This window comes from Struthio camelus, chromosome 10 (assembly GCF_040807025.1).
Source record: "Struthio camelus isolate bStrCam1 chromosome 10, bStrCam1.hap1, whole genome shotgun sequence".
NCBI lineage: Eukaryota > Metazoa > Chordata > Aves > Struthioniformes > Struthionidae > Struthio > Struthio camelus.
In genome coordinates, this window is record NC_090951.1 from 22,615,126 (window position 1) to 22,624,838 (window position 9,713).

Genomic DNA, 9,713 nt, shown 5'->3' on the forward strand with positions numbered 1-9,713 from the left:
GTGGGGCGGGGCGGGGGGGGGGGGGAAGGGGTTGCGCTGTGCCTTTAAGGGGCCGGCGGGCCGCGCGCCGCAGGGCACACTGGGAGTTGCAGTCCGGCGGGGGGCGCCCGCTGCGCGAGGAGGGCGGCGGAGGAACTACAGCTCCCGGCAGGCCCCGCGGCGGCGGCAGCGAGGCCGTGGCGCGGCGCGAGGTGAGCGGGTTGCGGTGGGCTACATGTGCGCTGAGTTTGCTTGTGCGCAGCTCGGCTGCTCCTCCGCCGTGTGTCCGCGACGGCCGCGTCCCGGCGCTCGCTGCCAGTTGTCTCCCAGTGCCTGGTCAGGGCCGAGCCTGTTCCCCGTGGGTGACTGTGCCCTGGCGCCTCTGCGGCTTTTTGAGGCCAGGCTGACGGTTAAGGTGTGAGCAAGCTGCTCGGGCGCCTGGGTGCCCTGCGCCTCCGGCGGCTCGCACTGGCCTGCGCGTTTGGGTTGGAGGGAGCTGGCTCGGTGCAGCGCTGCTGCGGCGCCCCGATGGCGCCCGACGGGGTCGACTGGACGGTGATCGTGCTGACCTGCCAGCCCCGCGACTGCGTCTCGGCCTTCCAGCAAGGCAGGTGCACGGGCCGGCGGGGCCGACGGCGAGCCCTCGGCGAGCGGCCGTGGCTCCCGAAGGGGCGGCCGGCGTGGCCCGGCCCGCAGCTCCGGCGTGCCCGGCCTCAGCGTCGCGGCCTCTCGTTGCGCAGAGCTGGAGACGCGCCAGCGCCGCGGTGCCCTGGGCCGCCGCGCCGTGCTCCTGGCCGTGGAGGACCCCTCGGCCCGCGTGGGCAGCGGCGGAGCCACCCTCAACGCCTTGCTGGTGGCGGCCGAGCACCTGAGCGCCCGGGCGGGCCGCACGGTAAGCGGCGCGCGGGGCCCCCTGGCCTCGCCAGCAGCGCGGGGCGCGGGGGGGTCGGGCCGCGGTGCCGGCGTCGCCCAGCGTGCCCGTCCTGCCCGCGCAGGTGGTGACTGCCGACGTGCTGAAGGAAGCCCGGATCCTCGTCCTGCACATGGTGAGAGCCGGGCGGCGCTCGCCCCCACCTCGGTTAACGGAGCCAGCAGCTCCTCGGCGGCGTTTGGCGTGGGGCCCGTCCTGGGAGAGGAGCGGGGGGCTCGGGGTCCCCCTCAGCCGCCCCCCGCCCCGAGCATCCCTCTCCCGCCAGGGCCGCGACTTCTCCTTCGACGACTGCGGCCGGGCCTTCACCTGCTTGCCCGTGGAGGAGCCCGACGCCCCGGCCGAAGCCCTGACCTGCAACCTGGACAGCCTGCTGGAGACCTTGACGCGCCGGGTCGGTGGGGCCGGGCCGGGCTGGGAAACCTCCCGCCTCCCTGCCGGCGAGAGGAGGGTGCCGGCAGCCCCGCGGCGGTCGAGCCCCGTCTGCGCCCTGCCTGAGCGCCGGCGGGGCCTTTCTCTTGGCAGCTCTGCGTGGGCTCCCCGCCGGGCATGTGGGTTTGCAGCACGGACATGCTCCTCGCCGTGCCCTCGGTGCCAGGTGAGCGGGTGCCAGCCTTGCCCGGGCCCAGGGGACCCGGCAGCGCTCCCCTGCGCCGCCAGCTGGCCCCGTTTCGGCTCGGGCGCGCGGGATCGGCGCCCAGGCTGCCTGGAGCTGAGCGCCCCTCTGGGGCAGCGCTGGGAGGGCTCGGCGGGGCGCTCGGCACCCGCGAGCCTCGGCGCGCTCGCAGTGGGGGCGCCGCTGCCGGCGGTCCGCACGCCGCCCCAGCGGGGCGCTGGTCTCGCTGCTCCGCTCCCCAGGGATCGCCTGGGACGGCTTCCGGGGCGTCCGAGTGATCGCGGTGCCCGGCAGCCAGGCGTACGCCAAGAGCCACGGAGTCTACGTCGCCGACGGGCAGGTCCGTAGGAGCCGCTTTTCGGAGGGGGCGTCCCCGGCCTGGCGCCCCGCCGTCGAGGGGCCGGCGTTCGCCGCCGGGGGCCGTGCTGGGTGGGTCATGGCGGGCTTCTCGGGTGCGTTGGGATATGGGGAGGGCAGGGACTTCTCCCCGGTACCCCCGTCCTGGGGGACGCTGCCCCTTCGGACCCGACCGGCAGCCCGTTGGCCACCGGGGGTTGGCTCCGGGCGCCCCGAGAGCTCACGGGGGACCGTCTGGCTCCCAGGGGATGGTGAGCAACATCGTCTACAGAGGTACGGAGGCCCAGATCCAGCAGTGCGCGGGCCCCGACGGGACCGTCCCGCTGGTACGGCGCGGCTCACGGTGTCGGGAGCCCGGGCGTTGCGTGGCCGGCGGTCAGGCCGGCCCGCCCCGGCGCGCGCCCCAGCCCCGCCGTGCCCTCGCAGGTGTGCGGGGTGGTTTTCTTTGCCGCCGACGCTGCCGAGCAGCTCCTGGCCACCCACGTCATCCCTCCTTTGGACGCCTGCACCTACATGGGCCTGGACTCGGGGGCGCCACCCATCCAGGTGACACCCGCTCCGGAGGGCCCGCGACCCCCGTCGCCCCCCCCCCTTCCCCGTAGCAGCCCTGAAGGGCTCGTTTTCCGCCGCCGGCCTCGGGTGGCAAGGGTGGCCGGGGTGCACTGCGCCGGTCCCTTCTCTCCCCAGCTCTCGCTCTTCTTCGACGTTGTGCTGTGCATGGCGAGCGGGGTGACGGAGGAGGACTTCGTGCGGGGGGCGGGCGGCGCCGACGCCAGGAGCGCCCGCTCCGTGCTGTGGAGGGCCCTCCGCCCCTTCCCTCTTAGCATGGGTGAGCCGCGCTACGCCGGGCGTGCGGGACGTGACCCGTCCTGGGGCCTTTCCCCTGTGCTCGGAGCCCTGCATGGGGAGAAACGGGGTGCTTTTTGGGCTGGGTACCCCGTTGTTTCACCCCTCCCCGACAGCGTGTCCCCAGGTCTTCTCCCCTGCTCCAGCTTCCAGGCAAGGGGTGTTCAGGCCCGGCTGCCTCCCTCGGCTCGGGCAGGGACCCTCTCCCGGCCCCATGTTTTGCCACCCGCGCGCTGAGGGCTCTCCCGCCTGCCCGCAGCCTGCGTCCCCGACGGATCCTACGACTACCTGACGGCGGCCGCGAGCGACCACATCCGCAGCCTGACCTTGCAGCCCGGCTCCGCCAGCCACCTCCGCTTCCGCAAAATAGCCCACTCCCACGTGGACGTAGGTCTGCCCGGCCCTGGCCTCGCTCGCGCCTGCGGGCGTGCTCGGGGCGGCGCGTGCGGCCGGGCGAGCGCCGAGCCCACGCGCCTCCCCGCTCCCCGCAGCAGCCCCGGCTCCTGGCGGACGGCTCGTCGGTCACCAACTGCCTGCTGGAAGGAGCCGTGCGGCTGGCGGCCCGCAGCGTCATCCAGCACTGTCACCTCCAGGTGCGGGGCCCCCCGAGCCCTCGGCGCACCGAGCGGGACCTCCGCCAGGCCTGGGGCGGAGGAGCGAGGCCTGCGCGATTTGCGGCGCCCTTCCTGTCCCCTTTTGGCTGCCAGCTGGGGACCCTGGCGGCCGTCACCTGGGCGAGGTGGCACCACTGGGCTGCCCCTCAGGGCCCTGCCGCCATGTCCGCAGGGTCCTCTGGAGATCGGCCCCGGCTGTCTCCTCTCAGGCCTGGCCGCAGCCTCCTCGGCGGCCCTCCGGAGCTGCCCGCTGCGCGACGTCGTCCTGCAGGGCCACCACGTCCAGCTGCGGGACCTGCCCTGCCGCGTCTTCACGCTGACCGGCCGCCTCGACCGCTGGCAGGTGCGGGTCCGCCGCGGGGCGGGAGGGTGGCGCGAGGCCCCTCAGGGCTGTCCCTATCACGCCGCTGCTGCGTAACCGTCCTCTCCGTCTCCCCTCAGAGCCCTGCCGAAGAGGCCACCTACTTGAACGTGCCATGGCCTGAGTTTTTCCGTCGGACGGGCGTAAGGTAGGGGCCGTGGTTGAGCCCGGAGGGCGGGAGGAGGGCCGCACTCAGCACTCCTGGCTCCCTGGAGCGCCAACAGCATTCCCGACCTTGAGGGACAGCAGGAGCCGGGACAGCCACCCCGACCCCTGCCATGACGCCCCGGGGCCCGGCGCGGTGCTGACGGCATCTCCCTCGGGCAGGGAAGGGGAAGTGTGGGACGCCGAGACGCCGCCGAGGAGCCGCTGCCTGCTCAGCGCCCGCCTCTTCCCCGTGCTGCACGCCTCGGAGGCGCTGGGGCTGGAGGACGTGCTGTGGCTGCTGGCCCCGGCGGGGGCAGCCGGGCGGCTGCAGCGCTGGCGGGCCGCCTGGCGCATGTCCTGGGAGGAGCTGCTGCCCTGCCTGGACAAGGCGGCTGAGCTGGGCGCCCGCCGGGCCCTCTTCTTCCGGCAGGGCCAGCGCAAGGTGCGCCGGGTGCTGCTGGGGCGCCAGGACGGCAGCCTCCTGCCGCTGGCCCGCAGCGCCGTCCACGAGGGCTACTACGAGGCCGTGCTGGGCACGCTGGACGAGGGTGAGCGTCCCGGGACGGGGTTGTAGGAGCAGAGCGGGCACCGGCTGCAAACTGCTTCTGGAGAGCTGTCACGGGGGCTGCTCGTCCTGGGGGGGCCGCTCAAGCTGTCTTGCGTCTCCGGGTGTCAGGGCTGGTTGTTGCAGCCCAACGGCTCCTATAAACCCCTCCAGGGCTAGCAGCCCCTTTGCGGGAACGTGCCCACGGGGATGCACCTCCAACGGGTCCAACAAGCCAGGGTTGGGCCCTCTCCTTGGCAGTGGGGGCTGGAGCCAGGCCCGTTGCAGAAATTTGGGCCGCACGGGCTGGTTCGGAGCCAACATGCAGCCCGGCTACCGCCTTGCGGCCTCCCTTTGCTTTGCAGTTGCCTCCACAGCTGACGACGCAGGCATTGCGGCCCGGGCGCTCGCGTGCATCGCTGACGTGCTGGGCTGCATGGCACGAGGGGAAGGGGGCTTGCGGAGCGGGCCGGCTGCCAACAAGGAGTGGGCCTCCGCCTTTGGGCGCCTGGAGAGTGGGGACATCGCCGGGGGTGTTCGGGAGCTGGCCGCGGAGCGGAAGAAGTGGATGAGCAGGTGAGATCAGGGCTGGCGAGCAGAGAGGCCGGACCTGTGGCCACTGCCTGAGCCCGTCCTTTCCCTTCTGACCCCTTCCCGGGCATCGCCACGCTCGGAGAGGTGGTGGCAGGACCCTGCCTTGGCCTCAGCGCCCCTCTCTTCCCAGGCCGGCCCTGCTGGTGAGAGCGGCTCGGCATTATGAGGGGGCTGAGCAGATCCTCGTGCGCCAGGCTGTGATGTCCTCGTGCCAGTTTGTCACCGTGGGGCAGGCGGAGCCACCGCCCTTGGGATGCTGGGTGCGGGTGACATGTCCAGCCCGCCTGGACCTCTCCGGTGAGTGCTTCTCCCTGGGGCAGAGGATGCTCTTCCAGCCACCTCGGCTTCATCTGATGTCAGCAGAGAGGAGTTGGGCTTGGAGCTGGTGGGATGGAGGGGATGATGAGGCTGGGGGGTGTGATCCTGGCTTTCTGCTCCTTGGCACCATCTCAGAGGTGGAGAGGGTCAAGCCGGCAGGTGATGCTGGGAGGTGCCGGGAGGAGGGAAAAGCCCCAGGGCTGCCGCAGGGGACTGACAACGTGCCTCGGCAGGCGGCTGGAGCGACACGCCTCCCATCACGTACGAGCACGGTGGGGCCGTGGTGGACGTGGCGGTGCTGGTGGACGGGCGCCGGCCAATCGGCGCCCAGGTCCGGCGCATCGGCGAGCCGGAGCTGCGCCTTGCCTACGTCAGCGGGACGCCGCGAGGCGAGGTGGCCATGGAACTGGTGTGCCGCGAACTGGAGCACTTGCAGGATTACTGCCAGCCGCACGCGCCAGGTGAGATGCCGATCAGCTGCAGGGCCTGGCTCTGTATCCGGGTCTCCATCCAGGGGACGGACACGCATGTCCCCAGGCAGTCCTGCAGTGCAGCAGATATGGGGTTGACTTGTTGTGCCATGCCAGAAGCAACTTGCTCGTGGCCCTTGGGGACTAGAGCATTAAGGAAGCAGCAGGTAAAGCAAAGCTAGTGCCTTCTGTGCTTTCCGTTCCTCTTTTTTTTTTTCAGGAGCCTTGCTCAAAGCTGCCTTCATATGCACGCAGATCGTGCAGTTCCCCTCGCAGAAACCCTTACGAGCCCAGCTGATGGAGAGCTTCGGTGGTGGCTTCGAGGTGCACACCTGGTCTGAGCTACCCCACGGCTCTGGCCTGGGTACGTCTGCTGGGAAAGAGCTGGCGAGGGCAAACCCAACCCCTGCCAGCGGGTTGGGGACGTCCCGTCTGCTCCAAGCCCCAGGACAGGGCTTCCTACTCGCTGCCACGCGGCCGTAAGCTCAGCCCCGGCTCTTGCAGCCTGGCACGTGGCTGCTGTCAGGCCCAGTGAGCCTCTGTGCTGCCTCCCCGTGACCCACCGTGCAGCCCAGGGAGGGTGACGCGGGGATGCGCAATGCGAGTGCTGCTCCCTGCTGCCCTAGCCCTGCTGTGCTCCCTGCAGGCACCAGCAGCATCCTGGCCGGAGCGGTGATGGCATCGCTGTACCGGGCGGCTGGGAAGGCTGCCAGCACTGAGTCCCTCATCCATGCCGTGCTGCACCTGGAGCAGAGACTCACGACAGGTAGCGTCCGGGAGGAAGCATCCTTGCCCTTGCCCGCAGGGCAGGATGCGGCCCGTCCATGGCAGCTAGCAGTGGCTGAGGACCCTCTGCCTTGCAGGAGGTGGTTGGCAGGACCAGGTAGGTGGGCTCGTGCCAGGCATCAAAATCGGGAGGTCGAAGGCCCAGCTCCCACTCAGGGTGGAGGTAGAGGAGATCCCGGTGCCTGAAGGCTTCGCCCAGACCCTGAACGATCACTTGCTGCTGGTGTACACGGGAAAGACTCGCTTGGCCCGCAACCTGCTCCAGGTAACGCATGGGGCCTGCGGGCAATTTGGGCTCTGGCCTCTGCTCCCTGACAAGAAACACAGGTTGGCATTGCTGCCCCTCAGCCCCTTCGCAAAGTCCTGGCTCCCTCCATGGTCTCCGAGGCAAGATGTCATGCTTTACCCTCTGCCTGCGTGGCCTTTACATTTGGTGCCCGTCCCCTTTTTTGCCGCAAAGCTACCGTGTCCCACCGGGAGCCAGCGCTGAAGGCATGGCCACCGCGGGGGCCCAGGTGCTGCCAAAACCGGCTGCCTCCAGCAGCGTGCCCGTTTTGCAGGACGTCTCCTGTTTTGCAGGACGTGGTGAGGAACTGGTACGCCAGGCTGCCCTCGGCCGTGCAGACCGCCGACGCGCTGGTGAGCAACGCCGAGGAGTGCGCCCAGGCCTTGCGGCAAGGTACGGGCCCCCCTCCCCGGGCCGAGCGGGCTCTTCGCGCCATGGGGCCGCTTGCCTGCCCTCTGCTGACGGGGTAACGGCACGGCCTAGGAGGGAGGTGGCGGCGTTAGGGCCGGCCGCGGCACGCGGGCTGGCTCGCCTGTCCAAGCGGGGCTGGCAGCGGGCCAGGCAGCTCGGAGAGTCTGCGTTGCCCTCTGGGCCTTGAAGCGTGAGCCAGGCGATTCCCTGCCCAGCGCTGGCTCCCCGCGACGCCGGCTCGCCTCCGCTGCTTCCAGCAGCGCTAGGGAAAACCTGGCAGATCCTTATTAACGAGCAGAGAAGCACAAAGGCCCCGGGGGAGACTCAGTGCAGACCGCGGATGGCGGAGGCGTGGGGGCGCGCGGGCGATGCTGGCTGGCGGCCGGGAGCCGTGCTCAGGGACTGCGGTGCCGTGGGCTCTTGCGGCCGCTCTCCCTGCCCTCCTCCGAGGACTCCCCAGGCCCGCCAGCGTTTTTACAGGCAATGCCCTGAAATTGAGGCCACAACTGAGATGTGGCTGTTTGGGTGAGGGGGGGCGGGTTAGAAAAGACCGCAAGGGACAGGCTGCGTCTGATTGATTTTCTGCGAGTCGCCTGTGATGGGGCTGGGGGCTGAGCATTGCTTGTGAAGCAGATTCATTTGGCCTTTGGCTGCTGGGGTGTTGGCGGGGTAGGGGGAGATGCTGGAACATTAAAGCAAGCAAATCCTCCCCCTGTGGAGGATTAAAAATAAACAGCAGCTCAATAATGTTGGGTTTGCTTGCATGTCTAGCAGAGCCGGGAGGAATAGGGTTGATGAGAAGGCATAATTTAGCTCAGATTGAGCAGGGGAGGCATGCTCAGGCCTCTGCTCCTTGGGAGGGAAACGGAGACAAACCCTCTCTGTCTTGACGTGTCTGCCGTGTCCTCTCTCCACCAGGTAACCTGCCGCTCATCGGCGAGTGTCTGAACCGCTACTGGCAGCAGAAGAAATGCATGGCCCCCGGGTGTGAGCCGCTGGCCGTTGGGCGCCTGATGGATGCTCTCCAGCCTTATGTCTATGGGCAGTGTTTGGCTGGGGCTGGTGGCGGTGGGTTCCTTTACATCTTAACCAAAGCCCCGCGGCAGAAGGAAGCCTTGCACCAAATTCTAGCAAAAACTGAGGTGAGATGTGCGCTCCCACCCGGTTTGCTGTCGCGAGAGCCGCTTGCTCCTCACCAAAGCCTAGCAATGCAGGCAGTTGGTGGAGCCTGCCTTACCTAGCGGAGGAGCTAGGAGCATCTCCCCCTGCTGCCAATGGGGTGAGATTGCTTCCTGTCCCCTTGGCCCTCCCCCAGGGCCTTGCAGGCATGAGCCATCCTGAAAGGCCATGCGAAGCTCCCTTGCTGACTCCTGCCCCAACCCTTAACTCTGTTCCAGGGCTTGGGCAACTTCAGCATCCACAGCATCAAAGTGGACACAGGTGGTTTCTCTGTGGAGGTGGGGGGAAGCGATCCTAAAGGCAGTGCCCACCCTGGAGAGGACATGGCCTTGTGAAGGTCTTCAGCCCTGGACTGTTGCTGGTGGATACGTGGGGCAGAGGGAGGGAGCAGCCAGCTGCCCCTCCGAAGCAGCGAAATCCCCATGCTGGAGTCTCAGCAACCTGCACCTGCAGCCAGGACTGGTTCTGGTTTGTATGCTGGCTCACTGACTGCGGGACTGAGAGAGCCAGAAGCCCCTCGATTCATTCCTGTACACCAAGGCCAAGCCCCATCCAGGTCCTGACAGCAGCCCAGCAGAGCCAGGGGTACCCCTCTTGGGAACGGCGGCTGGACCTCAGTTACAAGTCAGCCGGAGCTGCCAGCCCTCAGCACAGGGTCCTGCCCTATCTGCTCTCTCCAACAGCACTCACATGCTGTTTTAGAGCCTGCTCCTTCAGCTGGTTCCAGCGTGTGCCTTAGCCTTTGATGTGGCCTTCTTGTGCTGATATCTGCCCCAACACACACTGCAGCTGGAGGAACTGTGCTGAGCTGGGCAGGAAAACCTTCCTCTGAGGAAGGACTCGGTGGACAGACTGGCTGCTAGCCCCGCAATCTGAAGAGCTCCAGGCTGATTCTGGGGGTTTGACCCAGGTTTTTAACGGTTCTCCAAAGGAGGAAGAATAGCATTTGTGACATACCCAAGAGCAGGAGCAAGGTTATTGTTACTGCTGGGCCCTCCTGTTGTTCCAGCAGCAGTGGCCCATGCTGCCTGTTAAGGGTGCACCAAGGTCCACCCTGCTCATTTAAGAGACGGTACCAAGAGATTATTTCTGCAGTGAGTTCCTTATCCCTGCCACTGTCTCTTTGAATAAAAGATTGCATGTTCCCAGTATACGTTTATTCCCCTCTGTCCCTAGCAGCGCTCTGTCTACCACTACTCCATGCCTGCAGGCCAGCAAGGGCCTGGGAATGCTAGGGCAAAGCTCAGCCCTCCCAGCAGAGGGTAAGGCAGAGATCA

The 9,713-nt window shown here is 68.3% G+C and overlaps 1 protein-coding gene across 3 annotated transcripts; it reads left to right on the forward strand.

Annotated features, from left to right (window-relative positions):
- Positions 1-105: 105 nt before the first annotated feature.
- On the forward strand, positions 106-9,588 carry FCSK (fucose kinase). 3 transcript variants are annotated; one of them, XM_068956155.1, is made up of 24 exons: positions 168-586; positions 720-871; positions 975-1,025; positions 1,176-1,301; positions 1,433-1,505; positions 1,766-1,863; positions 2,126-2,206; positions 2,307-2,426; positions 2,568-2,709; positions 2,986-3,113; positions 3,218-3,319; positions 3,513-3,683; positions 3,782-3,849; positions 4,029-4,396; positions 4,758-4,968; positions 5,117-5,283; positions 5,538-5,765; positions 5,892-5,941; positions 6,030-6,138; positions 6,421-6,540; positions 6,638-6,825; positions 7,140-7,239; positions 8,176-8,399; positions 8,655-9,586. In XM_068956155.1, the coding sequence occupies exons 1-24, from the start codon at positions 508-510 to the stop codon at positions 8,769-8,771; spliced, it is 3,273 nt and encodes a 1,090-aa protein (XP_068812256.1). In that variant the 5' UTR covers positions 168-507; the 3' UTR covers positions 8,772-9,586. The 3 variants fall into 3 exon arrangements, with proteins under 3 accessions (XP_068812257.1, XP_068812256.1, XP_068812258.1); XM_068956156.1 differs by lacking the exon at positions 5,892-5,941 and having other exon boundaries at positions 106-586; positions 5,995-6,138; positions 8,655-9,588; XM_068956157.1 differs by lacking the exon at positions 5,892-5,941 and having other exon boundaries at positions 199-590; positions 5,995-6,138; positions 8,655-9,588.
- The last annotated feature ends 125 nt before the right edge of the window (positions 9,589-9,713 follow it).